At 42.8% G+C, this 14,569-nt stretch overlaps 1 protein-coding gene across 1 annotated transcript in view; it reads right to left on the bottom strand.

Moving 5' to 3' along the window:
* KCNU1 (potassium channel, subfamily U, member 1) overlaps positions 1-14,569 on the bottom strand; it is a 186,527-nt gene that overhangs the window by 8,137 nt on the left and 163,821 nt on the right. Inside the window, exons 22-23 of the mRNA XM_011993021.1 lie at positions 9,379-9,453; positions 5,727-5,866 (exon numbers count right to left, since the gene is read on the bottom strand). Of these exons, the coding sequence (XP_011848411.1) occupies positions 5,727-5,866; positions 9,379-9,453 (215 nt within the window). The remainder of the gene's footprint in view (positions 1-5,726; positions 5,867-9,378; positions 9,454-14,569) is intronic.

Here is a 14,569-nt window from a genome sequence, read left to right as displayed (position 1 = left end):
TTTAAGAACATGTGGCCATAGTGTAGAGTGATCAAACATAATGTGTTAGAATAATTCTCCACTGATTAAAGAAAAGGTGTAAATTCTAGGGTTATCTTGGTGTCAATAACTCTAGGGAAACATGTGCTTTACATATTTAACTGAGAGAGGCTTAGCTTTTGAATATATCATTTCTTCAGTTCTGACACCAAAAGGATTATAATTCTATACTGAGAAAAATAATGGGATTTACATGTCACCCATATTCTGTGAGCTCATCTCCTATTTTTATTATTTGGGTTTTCTGGCACAGACCTTTCTCAATATCTCTTTCTTTCTATCTTCCCTTCCCTTCTCCTCCCTCCCTCCCTCCCTTCCTTCCTCCTTGCCTCCCTCTCTCCCTTCCTTCCTCCCTGCCTCCCTCCCTCCCTTCCTTCCTTCCTTCTTTCCTCTCTTCCTTCCTCCTTCCCTCCCTCTAGTTCTCACTCCCCGTCTTGTTCTCTCTCCATCCCTCTTGTCTTTCACAAGAAAATCCGCAAGTTCAAGGGTACTTGAAATATCTCAGACTTTCAAATTTGGCCAATGTTTCTAATATCGTCTTGTTTACTGGAACCTGGACTTTCAATGTTAGAAAATGTTGATGCCCATAATGTTGTAACTTTTAGCTACTATGAATGCTACAGTCCCTGTCATAACCTGGAATATTACCTAATGGTGTAGATGCTAACATCCTAGCCAAATGCTGCTTTTCATTCTGAGAATTCTCAAAGACCTTAAGATCAAACATTCTTCGGGAAATAACTTCTAATCTAAGAGTGAGATTATAGGATAGGAAAATTGCAACTAACAAGCCAAGTGACCTTAAGAATGTCAAATAATTTGTGTGGGCTTCAATTTCCTTACAAGTAAAGGAAAGTGCTCCCCAAGTTCACATCTAGTTTTGAAAGTCTTTGATTGTAGAACAAGATAGGAGTCCTGCATATGGGCCTGGCTGCTCCACCATATTTGAATTTTTATAGCATTGAACTGATAGAGGATTAAAAGCAAATCTGAATTACATCCTATAGGCATATTTCTTCAGCTAGTCAGGAGTTTAGGGTAGTATACCAGGGGTACTTGAAGCCATTCTAATGTCAACTGTATCAGAAGGTGGCAGAGAAAAACCCATCATTTTACATTGAAAAAACTAGCACAGGTCTATCAAGGGATAGAATTTTTTAAATTGCATGAAAATTTAAACAAAACCTTAGTATTTCTAAGCAGTGACAAGTTCACAGCACATGACTGTGGGCTTTGTGGCCTTCTTGGGACTCGTACATTTATTCTTGGTGTTTATTAGGGGCAGTGGAGAGAGAAAGGTGGAACAGCACTATGGAGGTGTCTGAGTACACATGGGAAGGAAGAGGGCCCTTAATATCCGGTTGAAAATACAGTTCACTGGGATTGAAGTAATGGCTGGTGTTCTCATCTTGTTTCATAAACTGCTGAAGCATTAGCAGATACATTCAGGGAGCCTGTCCTGAATGCATATGCTCTTAGCCTTGACCTTCTGTGTAGTATAGGTATCAGGGAAACCAACGTTGAGAGTCTAATTGTAACCTCTGTAACCTCTATGTTGCAATGGGACACAGATCTCTTGGTGCATTAAGCTGGGCTGCAGGTTGGAAGTGTCAAACCCAGAATACAGTCTTTGTGGAGGGATATTATGGATAAAAGGGACATGCAAAATGGGGCAAAATGACTGACTCCTGCCTCCCACACCAGACTTCTGGCTGGAAATTGGAAAACTGTCTCAGAATAGAGGAGAATAGGATTCTGTTTATGTTATGCCTCTCTGTTGGTCCTGCATCCTAACTTCAAGGGAATGAGTTCCAAAATCTTCTTAACAATAGATGTCTCTTGTGCAATTGAATCTTATGCAGGCACCTCTAATATACCACAGATGAAAGTGGAGTTGCTCTGATGGAGGGGAGAGGTATGGGTGGGCAAGGCAGGGTGGGCACATCTCCTTCTTTCTGCACAGAGCATTGTCAGGGAAGGAGCCCTCTAACCTAAACTTGAAAATCCCTGTGTTGCAAGGACACTGATCATTACAGAAATAGATCTCTGGAGGGGCAGTTGATTGTGGCAGCAAGGAATGACTCTGGGATCACATACACTTGGATCTGAAAACCAACTCGTTACTTGTAAATGATGCAGCCTTTGGCAGATTATTTACTCAGCTAAGCTTCCATATTTGACAGGAGAATTAAACCAGATAATGGAGGTAATGCATTTAGTGAACTCCTTGGCTCTGGGTAAGTGCTTGAAAGATGTTACTCTTCTTAAGATCAATAGCTATTATTCTTGATATTATCTCAACAAGAAAACTCATCAAAATAAATTGCCTAGAGACCTATATAGAAAAAGGTATGATCTGGGGGAAGAGAACTGTGGTCATCAGCAATGTCTGCCTTGGGGGGTCTGTGGAGGTCATAGCTCCAGGACCCACAACTGCCTTTCTAAGTTAATGGGGAGATCGAGGTCATTGCCTTCCTACCAACCCTCCGCCAGGAGATGCTCTAGCACATACAGAGAATAAGTGAAGTATTTGAGAATGTATTCAGGAGCCACTATAGTGACTCCAGATGTTGTCACTGGAAGGTGATAAATGTTCTCTTCCTCTCCGAGGGTATTTCCATGTGACCAGGTGGTAAGATCCAGAGTCCACCCAAGATCAAATGGTCCCCAGAATAAAGGAGACAATGAGATTGGAGGCTCAGTCTTGATCCTTGGGTCTTTCTTTGGTGATGGAAAGCCACCCCCACACTGATAAGGGCACATAGAACCAGTAGAATCAGGTGCAGAGAGAAGGGAAACAAGAGAAGGAAAACAAAAATAATCAGCATTCACAATTATTTTCAATGGCCTAGTTCAACTCATCATTAAATAATGTTACAGTGTGTTCATTTTGCTGTGGCGTACATTATTAAAGATTCAAGAGCTGGGGCAGAAAACTGCTAGGCAGAGATTTAGAGGTTCAAGATTCAGTTGGCACCCTTGACATAGAAGACGCCTTCTTCCCTGATGCTCCATTGCCACCCCTGCCCAAATTCAGTTGAACAAATGCCAGTCCTAAAATAAGTACTTACAAAGAGTTCTGAAGGCAAAGCTGTTGATCCACTGTGTGTTGTGACCTCATGTGATGACCGCAGTTTCAGGTCACACTGTGTGGCCTTTATTCTCTATGTGGCACATTTTGTTTTCCAGCAAGAATCTTCCTCTTCCACCAAGTGAAGCCCATTGACCCAATATCTGAAGGCAGCCTGGGAAGAAGCTGCACTCTTTAGACCACCCAAGGCCAATGTCACGATCAGGTGCTGAGTGGTGGGAGGAATTAGGCTCGTGACCAAATCTGTATTCCTCATACTGGCTTGTGCTTGTGTGTTCATTTGTTGTTGTCCCTACTCTTCCAGCCCTTCCCTGTCCATCCTGCCCTTCTGACCAATTCTAAATAGAATCTGTGGCTCTGTTCCTGCCTGCGTGAGCTGGTGGTGTTTAATTAAGTCTCAATTTTAATTTAAGGCATGAAGCTGCCTGACATCTAAGGATCTCTGAAGAGAACTGGGACCTGAAACCCATCTGAAATGTATCTGCAGACAGGTCAAGTTCATCGAAAGTCACCTCCTGCCTGACACTCCAGTCATTAATTCCAGGCGAGTTAATTGATGTATCAGTGACAGACAGTGATATAACACTTTCTCTGACAGAGCCACCTTCTCAGAAAAGTAACCTGACTTGACTTCCTCCAGTACCTCCCTGGCACAGTGAAGGCTGAGCTGCTTAACTCTTTAGGAGCTTTGCACTCTACTAATTTATTTAATGTTAAACTACCATTTAAGTGGCATTCTCTCTCTAAGAGCTTGATGGGGTGTATGAGACCCCTACCACGGCTTAGACAGGCAGAGTCCAGGGCAACACAATCTCATGCCAAATGGCACTGATGTTAGGAAGGGGATGGATATGCCCAGCCATGCTCCCTTAAACTTGCAAATTATGCCTTGAGGCATTCCTGAAATTCAGGCGTGATGCCTCTTCATGTGGACCTCCAGAAGACACAAGTTCATCAACTGTGCTCAGATTCTTCTGCATATAAGCATCTGCATATTGACATCCAGCCATTCTGCAGCTCTTCCCTTGAAAATCCCAAGTAGGAGGAGTGTGGGAGGCAGTGGGTTATGTGGCTTTCCTTTGGAAGAGTTCTTGCAAGTCATTCACCAATGGCTACACACCGATCTCATGAGTCTCAGTCAATTTGAAACTCCTTTAACACCCTGGGGTGTACTCTGTAGAAAGTAGAAAAGTTCCTCTTCAAAGCTCATCTTGGTTTAAAAATAAAATAATAGACACTAGGAATAATAGCTCCTTACTCTAAATCCTCCTATCAACTATTACTTCTTACATTTTCCTCCAGTTAGTTGTTTTGGCTTACTCAGGCATGCCTGGACAGACCCAGGCAAGTCTTAGCTCATAGTTTCTGTACCTTCCTTATGTGGAAATGCTATTGCTTCCTTAAACCTGTCGTAAGCAACTTCCTCTTCTTCTTCGTTTTTCCTTGCACTTACTTATTTAGGAAAGTTTTAGGTTATTAGCAAATTGGGTATCAGTTTAAGACTGTGATGATAGTTCCGGCCAATGAATGCAGGACACAGCAGTAAGGATGACCCAAATGCGTAAGGGATAAATATGTCTGCTTTTCCTTTGTTCAACTGTGCTCTCACCATTGTTCCATCTGCCATTGAGCACCCTTTTTGCAGAAAGTAAAGATTCCCTTGCTGAGAGATCTTTTGTCTCCGTGTTGACTTTTCTTCATGGCACCGATTATCTATTTCTAACAGCTCCCACCTCACTGCTTCTGAATCCTGTGTTCTCTTCTCTTCCCCAGAGCTGGGCTCACCTGCCACCTTCTCAGCATGTTATTGAATCTTGCAATTCCTTCCCCAAATTCCACATTTCCTATCTCACATCTCCTTAGCCCGTGTAACTGGCATCCCTCTGTGTTACTTATTTATGATGCATATGCCAATACCCTCCACTCAGCAGGCCCCATGTGGGTGAGGCTTTTGTCATTCTCAAGCTGCAGATTCCCCAGCACCACCCCCCAACAGTGCCCTGCACAGAGTAGGTGTTCAGTGGGCATTTGTAGGATGAATTAATTCCATCCAGGGGGAAAAAATTTGCCAGGTGGCTAAAGAGGTGCTGAAAACTAAAGAACAACCATGTAGTCAACAATGCTCCCCATGAGAGGAGGAACATGGAGGGAGATTTGACTTAGCTTTGAACAAAACTCACCAGCAGAGGCCAGAGCTTCTTCCTTGAAACTCTGGATCCCTTTATGGCCAATTTCCACATGAGCTGTTGGGAGGATTTTAGAGAGAAGGGAAAGTAGTATCTCCTGAGCTCTGATCCCAAGGGGACTGGTCTGCAGTGATGCCTTCGAAGCTGAGAGGCCAGCACTCACTTTTCCTGGCATCAGGGGTTCTGGCTCCAAGAGCCTCATGTTTTTAATCTTGAAAATGTGAAAATGTTGCTTCCCACACCAAGTAGTTATCAGAAAAGATAAATTAATGTGTGGGAACAAGCTTGTTTTTGAAAATCAAAGAGAACTTAGAACTGAGAGATGTTATCATCTACTCAGTTCTATGCCACCTGCTCACTTCTCTGCAGAGGGCTTGGTTTTGTGGGCTCTGTGGCTTAACTTTTCTTACCGTGGCCAGGAGAGAATCCAAGAAGCTGCCAGAAAAAACAGTGCCTGTAGAAAAGGCAGTGCTGAGATGCAGATTTGTTTCTTGGAGGGACCCTTCCAGTCCACCAAGCCGTTCAATAAAGTGAATGTTGGAAGGATTTTCTGCAAGGCAAGAGGCAAAAAGGAAAGACAATCAGATCAAGTTAAGAATATAAGAACTGCCATCCATGCAGGCCAAGGGGCGACCACTTGATCAAAAGATCTGATGTCTTCTTTGGGGTCTCTGTTGGATCTACCCCTATTTCAGTACATTTTTTTTTTCTTTCCTTTCCAAATATCTTCCTTCCCACAAAAGACATAGTTCTGTTGGGTACATTCACCATCAAGGGGACATTGCTGGAGCACAGGCTCAGTTTCTCAAGAAGTTTTCTGATTGTCATCCTCGTATAATTCATCTTTCAAACCAGGATATTTGGGGGGAGCAAAAGGGAGCATGCTCAAAAACTGCCCTGGTATCATAGGAATGAATAGGAACACATGGTCACCCGTCACTTAAGCCCAGTGCCTCTCAAAATTTAATGCACATATGAATCACTTGGAGATCTGGTTGCAATACAGATTCTGATTCACTGGATCTAGGCTGAGGGCTGAAAGTCTACATGCCCAGCCAGCTCCCAGATGCTGCTGAGGTTGCCGATTCATGGATGGCACTCTGTGTGGCAAGGGCTTAGGGAATCATCCTAACTAAGGCCAGTATAGCAGTAGCCAAGTTATCTATCAGCATGTCTGTACTGGCCCCAGGGTCCAACTCAGACCCCTGTAGGCAGCCTCTGAGGTGAATACAGGCATCATTGTGGTCCGTGAGAGGAGAGGCACAGGCTGCCTTTGTTCCTAGACTCTTTTTAAAAAAAATTTTTTTGAGTAAGTCTCATTTCATCACCCAGGCTGCCCAATGGCACAATCACTGCAACCTCTGCCTCCCAGGTTCAAGCAATTATCATGCCTCAGCCTCCCAAGTAGCTGGAATTACAGGCATGTACCATGATGTCCAGCTAATTTTTGTATTTTTAGTAGAGACAGGGTTTCACCATGTTAGCCAGGCTGGTCTCAAACTCTTGACTTCAAATGATCCACCCACCTCAGCCTCCCAAAGTTTGTTTTAGACTCTTGCTTCAAGAATGTCTCAAGAACAGCATTGGAAGATAGAGACGATGTCTCCCACAGGAGCAAAGGGAAGGCATGCTTACTGCCTGTTATAAAAGACTCTGGTTTCCTGAGTTCAGGTTCCTATCCTAAAGAGCAATCCACTGTGGGTACAGGTGTTACTCTTCATGTCACCCGGTGGAAAGCAGGGCTTGGGCAACCAACACAAAAATGAGGATACTCTGGCTGCTGTTATTACTCTGAGTAATAAAACTGATTGGTTTTGTTTTGTTCTCTGATCCAGGAGTCTTATATCTTCTGCCAGCATCCATGAGCCTGGGGCAGGTGCACCTGTTGCTTTGCAAATAGGATAGCCTTAGACTCTCCACAGTTCTTGACCTTACACTTCTTGAAATGACCAATCCAAACAAATATGCTGGACACACAACTCGGAATCCATTGCTTACTATGTCTGGCTTATCCCCTAATGCCTTAAATTATTCCTCAGTATGTTTGGGGGAAGTGACATTAATGAATGAAGTAATATTAATGAATCATTTTCTTCTGAGAACAGCATTATTTTTATAAAAGATGAGCAAGGTATGACTAATATCAACCCACATCTCCTGTGCGCTTCTACATTCCTCTTCTTGCATTGTGAACCCTCCACACACAAACACACACACACACACAAATATCCCATGAGCCTTTGTCCAAATCCTGCTGTATCATCCTAAACTAGCGGCCTCAGCTTTCCTGGCCATTTCCTTCAGATTCCCATCCGTTCTGTAACAAAGTGGTACAGAACATCAGACCTGCAGCTCCCATGTCAATGTGACCATTTCCAGTCAGCTAGACAACAAGAACCTGGACAAGCTGGCAGGTGGGTTGTTAGGTTAACTTGATAAGGGCTACTTGGTGCCAGAAACAAAGCCTGTAAGTCCCCAGAGAGTGACCAGTTGCACCTCTGGGTCAGTGAGAAACTGGCTGATTTCTTCCCAACAACTCTAACTTACACTCTTCTTTGAATTAATGCATTTGATGTATACAGTTGATCCTCCATTTCCACAGGTTTTGCATTCAAGGATTCAATTAACTGCAGATGGAAACCCATGGATACAGAGGGTTGACGGTACTATACCATTTTATATAAAGGATTTGAGCATCATGGATTTTGGTGTCTGTAGGAAGTAGGACAAGGGGAGGAGTGGAGAGTGAGTTATGGAACCAATGCCTCACAGATACAGAGAACCAACTGTATACAGCTCAACAGTTAGAGATGGTTCAAAGGGGAGGAAAAAAGTAAAATATAATTAAAAACTGCAGCAGACAGCTTCAAGGTGGCTCCAAATAGGCAGGCAGGTACTAGGATCCAGGGGTCTAGGATCTTCAGAGCTGAGCTGCAACAGCCTCTGCTCCATAAAACGGCCAGGAATGCTAGGTAGCAATGAAGCAGTGACTCACCTCTCACCTTCTACACTGTCACTCCCAGCTCACATGGCGGTGACACCTACTGATTCCTCTCTAAGTTCTCCCACTTTGCAGGACTAAGAGCTCTAGATGTTCATCTAATTTGGGATAAATCCCACTGGTTTTGGTAATCTTGCTCATAAAATGCCAATTATGCATTTTTCTGGTTAATAAAATAGGTCAAATCACAGCTAGGAGCAGCTTTTAGTGATCATCTCTGAATTGGTTCAATCTGCACTAATGGCACCGTTCTCCTCTTGCCTGGGATTTTCTCCTTTTCTCTTCAACTATACTCAGTAGTAAATCCCAGTGTGTCCCCTGGTGCCCCAGCAATGCACCTTACCAAATGCACTTGGTTACCCTTCCCTGCCTTCCCTCCCTTGTCTTCTGTTCCCAGAGCTCCTTGTGCCTAGGGAAGTTTTGTACAGGTGCTGGTGACAGATAACAGCATATTCTGTTAATTCTTCAAGAGTTTTTCTTTTCTTTTTTCTTTTTCTTTTTTTTTTTTCTTTCTTTCTTTCTTTTTTTTTTTTGCCTATTTTAGGAAAGTATCACTCAGGGCTGGGATTAAGGTGACAGGGGGGAAATACAGGGGACACAAAATTTAGGTACACCAAGGGTGAGCACCTTCTCTAAGTCTGTACCCCACGTGCCTCTCCTGCATTACACTGGCCCAGTGCTGGTGTCACTGCTGGAAAGGAAGGCATCTGACATAAAGTCCTGTGATGGGTTTGACTAGTCAGTACAGGGAGATTCTTTCTAGCAGTCTTCAAATCCGTGGCCCCTCCCTCTGAATAAGACTAAGCCAGTTGCTGGTCCCCCTCCCTCTCCTGGTAACTAGAAGAGTGGAAAAGGCAGATGTCATTTCTGAACTTTGACACCAGATACACTGACTTCCCCAGCTGGATCAAAGCCCAAATGTAACATCCGGGCAAGCACTTGAAGCTCTGAGTCCCATTCTGGTTCCTGAGTCCTTTGTGCATTCTAAAAAGATCCTTGGAACATCAGTTATATATCACAAAAATTTCTCCATTGAATTTTGCCCTCGAAACACCACTTACTCAGTTCTATAAGGATAGGGACTTTTCGGCAGTTTGATTTCTCATTATGTCCATTTGTGTAACTTGCAGTCTCCCCTGCAAAGAAGAAAAGAGGTGATAAATGCAAGCACAATGCCTTACGAAACGTCAAAAATGTAGAAGAATATCATGTAACTTTGTGCTTTATCTTAGCAAAGTTACTTTCATGTGCAAATCCCAAATCCTTTACTATGTTTAGACAAAAAATTATGATGTGGGTCTCCTCAGCATCTCCTTTTGATAAATGTGGGGAGGAGAGTGTGTATGTGTGTGTGTGGTGGGGGGGATCTTTCTTTTCTTTTTTTCTTTTTTTGGCATTTTTTGAAACAGGGTCTTGCTCCATCACCAAGACTGGACTACAGTGGTGCCATCAGAGTTCACTGTAGGCTCCAACTCCTGAACTCAAGTGATCCTGCTGCCCAGCCTCCTGAGGAGTTAGGACTTCTGGCACATGCCACCATACCCAGCTAATTTATTTTTATTTTTATCTTTGCAGAGATGGGGTCTTGCTACGCTGCCCAGGCTGGTCTCAAACTCCCAGCCTCAACTAATCCTCCTTTCCTGGCTTCCTGAAGTGCTGGGATTACAGGTATGAGCCATCATGCCTGGCTATGTCTGTTCTTTCTAAATGGCGCTTCAAATGACTTACAAAAAAGGCAAAGTTCTCCCAGTAGTTGCTTATTGATGTCACAATTAAGATATGCTTACTCTCCACTGAGTGGCTGTGCTAGGTAACAATTCAGTCAGGCAGTAGCTCAAACCACATCAAGTTGCCTGTAGTATTTTAAGGAAACTGCAAATATATGGGTGGTGCTGTCCCCATGAGTGCTTTAGGACACATTATGAGTGGCTGCTGACTCCGGGTATTCTCTGCTTCTTTAGCTCCTCCCTGGGCTGAGGCATTGCTTTGTCTCTGCAGAACTGGCTGCCTGCCTGTCTCCATATGGAAAGCTGTGGGGTTTCTTAAAGACTGGGCTGGGATGTCACTCAGAACCCTTGATCTCCGTGCTCAGGTTGTAGACACGGTTCCCTCCTGTCTTCGGAGATAAGGCACTGCAGTAACCTCTGTGAGCTTCGACCCCAAAACAGGGATGCACGGCACTGGCCTGAAAGAGCTTTATCACACGGTGAGTTTCAGAAAGAAGTATGACATCAGAGGTTTAGTCTCCAACTTAAACTAAAAATGTAAGAGGAAAGAAACGGAATAGAAGGTCGGGTGCAGTGCCTCACACCTATAATCTCAACATTTTGGGAGGCTAACACGTGAGGATCACTTGAGTCTAGGAGTTCAGGACAATCCTGAACAACATAGAGAGACCCGTTCTCTAAAAAAATTTTTTAAAAAATCAGCTGGGTGTAGTGGTGCACAGCTGAAATCCCAGCTACATAGGAGGCTGGGGTGAGAGGGTTGCTTGAGCCCAGGAGTTCAGAGCTTACAGTGAGCCATCATCATGCTACTGCACTCCAACCTGGGCGACAGACCGAGAACCTATCTCAAAAAAAAAAAAAAAAAAAGGGTTGGTGGGGAAAATGGGAAAATAGGGTGCCATTTAAAAAAAAAAAAGAAAAAGAAAAACACTATAATGGCATTGTAAGTTGTGCTTACAACTGTTGGTTACTTTCTTAAAGTTTTCTGAGGATGTAAGAGGAAAAAAATATTGTAAACCTTCAAGATCTCCTTGTAATTAAGATTCCTTGCTGCTAAGAAGAGAGCGAAATCTTTGGAAGGTCCTTTGTTCCCCGAGTGGGGTAATTGGTAGGGGTAAGAAGTGGAATGAATGGAGGTGAGCTCTGTGCTTAGGCCCTCTGAGAAACAGACAATGGGAAGATGACAGGGAATGGAGTCACTGAGGTGGAGACCAGGAAAAGGGGAAATCCAAAGACAGGTTTGTTTCCAGAGGAAATGCTACATACTACAATATTTCACACCTTTCCCATCTCACTACTGAGATGGAAAAGAACCACTTCTTGTTAATGCAGAGTAGAGCTGAATATATTTCTGATTTCTAGTAAATTTCTGAGTAATGTATGTAGGATAAAAACTGAAGCTCCTCATGAAGAACCCAAGACATTTGGTTTATGTCTAGAACCATCAGTGACCTCCAGGATTTCACAAAATTGTTCAGTTTTTGGTGAGGAAATGGAAGCGCAGAGGGCTAACTGGATTCACACCGCTATTAAAGAGGAAGGTTTACACGGCTGGTTAGAGATCCTAATTCACTGATAATTCTTACTCTTGATGGGATCTAAATACCTGAAATTATTTTTCCTTAAAAATATGTCTGAGATTTCCATAATGCAGGAAGACTTGGGGGAATCAAAGTTCTATTTTATTCTCAGATTAAGATGCCTTATCTGTTTCATGCACCCTCTTTCCCTTTTCTTCTCCCTTCTCTTCTCTTCCTTTCCCTCCTTTCCTTCCCTTTTTTCCTTTCTAATTTCGTTCCTTTCCTTTTATCCTTCCCTTCTTTCTCCCCTTCCTCATTCCCTTCATCCTTCCCTCCCTCCCTCCCTTCCTTCCTTCCTTTCTTTCCATTTCTTCCCTCTTTCCTTTCCCTTCCTTTCTCTTTCCTTCCCTTCCCTCCCACCTTTCCTTCCTTCCTTCCTTCCCTCCCTCCCTCCCTCCTTCCTTCCTTTCCTCTCCTCCTGTTCTTCTTTCTTTCTTCCCTTTCCCCCTTCTCCTTTACTTTCTTTTGCCCTTCTTTCTTTCCTTCATTCTTTTCTTTTTCCTTTTTTCTTTTCCTCCTTCCTTTATTCCTTCCTTCTTTCCTTTTCTTCCTTTCTCCTCTTTTCTTCCTCCCTCCCTTACTTCCTTTAAAAATATTTTGAAGTATCTACTCCATACTAGAACTATGTACAGTTCTTGCCCCAGTCACATACCACATGTTGCAAATACAAAAGATTTTCAGATATTGATGAGTATGAGAAAACCCCAAATTTCAGAGGATAGTCATTGAGTTTGGAGACACGACTTTAGATAAGGCCCCAAAGGGGGACTTCTCTGACATTGGGACAGAATCTGAGGAAAAAGGAAAAGTCATCCTGGCAGAAGGGTTATGATAAAGAACCCATGGTGGGTAATAGCCAGTGTGAACAGGATGAAGGAAGAGAGAATCAAAGCTCCCTGCTGGCTTGCAAGATCCTAGATTTTCCTTTAATTGCCATGGGTCAACATTGTAGAATTTAAAGTAAGGAAATGAGATTATCCAATGAATATGTGTAAAAGATCTCTGGCTGCTGTAAGCAGTAGACACTGTAAAGAGATAAGAATTACATGATTATTACATGTACTCTGTGAGTTAACTATAGTGAGATTACCTTTGACAATGAGAAAACTGCCACCAGGATTTACATACCATGCCCAAGATCACATGGCTTGTAAATAATGGAGGAAGCTTCACAGCCTGATCAGTACCAACTTCAAAGCCCATACTTTTTTTCAGGGTACCTACTTAAGTTGTAGCCCTATTAAGATATACAAGGTTTGACTGGAATTTTCAATAAAATATTGAAATCAGTTTTCTACAAAGGAAAAACCTCTGTATGGGGAAATCCCCCTTTGAACCCCACTTTCTGATTCCAGTTCTCTGCTAATAAAGGACTTGACATATCCTGATGTTTAGAATCCAGTGTTCTAATTGGGTACAGACACATTCACATCAGCTGAAGCAGCTGTATGAAAATCTGCTTCTGATGCCGTCTGAAGGACAGCAACTGAATTTCCACCTTAACTCCATCTCCTTTTCTAGCAATGGTTAATTTGAATGTGTCATATCATAGCCTGGGTACATTTTACTAATGTCAATATTTTTGCTACCTAATAGTACACAGTATTATACCTGAAATCTTCCAGCCTGGCAGGGTGCTATTACAAAAGATTGCTTAATTGTAGATTACTTCTGTACATTTAAATTTCAGTAGCATATTAAGTTGTCAGGCTTAATTACCGTTGTATGTTTAGATTATGCCACAGATTATTTAGTTTAGTACCTAGGTTTGCCAGCCTGTTCTCCTTGTGATGTGACAGGGCAGTAATTAGTGTATTATGGAAAAACCTAAAATTTCCCATGGAGATGTCCAGGAGGCCTGGCATTCTCACTGATCCTTCAGAAAGTCCTCACTCTGCTGCTCCCTCAAACCTCCCTGCCGCATCCAATTTCCCTGGGTGAATTTCTGCAGGGAATAGCCTTGGTGGTCCTAGCTTGGCTTCACATTTATGTTTATCATGACTATGAAGATGTGGAAACGTCCACTGATCCCTCAAAGGGCTCACCAGATAGGTTAGGGCAGAGTTTCTCCACCTGGTACTGTTGACATTTTCTAATTGTGTGAGGCCGTCCTTTGTATTGAAAGATGTTTAGCAGCATCTTTGACTTCTACCCACTAGATGGTGATAGCATTCCCACAGTGGTGAAAATCAAAACTGCCCCCAGACATTGTAAGGTGACCTCAGGAGACAAATTGCCACTGGTTGAGAAACACTCTATCTCCGAGTGAAAGTGACAGAAAACTTCCTACCAGCAAATCTTATTTTAGTACTCATTGTGGACGATGCTTTCTGTCTCCTAGTAGAATCTCACAATCCTTTATAATTTCAGTTCTTGGGGGTGTGTGTTCCTGGTTCTACCTCTTATGTATGGTAGAAGAGGAGTATTATTATGGAATGAGAAGAATGATTAAGAAAGTCAAATAGGCTTCTGTGATTATTGGGAATTTCTATATTATTAATACAAACTCCAGATAGAGACTTATGATGCCAGAGTAGTTGGGGAAGATTTTGGGTAAGAGCCCTTTGCTATTCACAGGTTGCCTCAAAATGTTCTTAAAATGTGACCTCACTGATGTGACAGTGCCAGATAAGCAGACCTGACGCCTTCATTAGGTGGGTCCTTAGAGCCTATCTGGATCTATGTTTCCCTGTCACACAAATGGGTGTGATCCCATCCAAACAAGCCCAACTTAGCACATTCTTCTCTAACCTTGTCTTTTCATCTTCTTGCTTAAGCACACTCATACTCATAATGATTCAAATACTTTGACATTCCTTCCATTTCTTTTCTCTTTGCCTTTCCAATTTTTATTCTTTCTTTTCTCAACCTCCTTCCCCCAAAACCAGTCAGCTTCTCCTTTAAGGGCAACCTTCTTGCCTGTAACAGAGTACACGACATATCAT

Source organism: Mandrillus leucophaeus, unplaced genomic scaffold (assembly GCF_000951045.1).
Source record: "Mandrillus leucophaeus isolate KB7577 unplaced genomic scaffold, Mleu.le_1.0 Scaffold111, whole genome shotgun sequence".
Taxonomy (NCBI): Eukaryota; Metazoa; Chordata; class Mammalia; order Primates; family Cercopithecidae; genus Mandrillus; species Mandrillus leucophaeus.
Note: the sequence above shows the minus strand (reverse complement) of the source record. Positions and strands in the feature narration are given on the sequence as shown.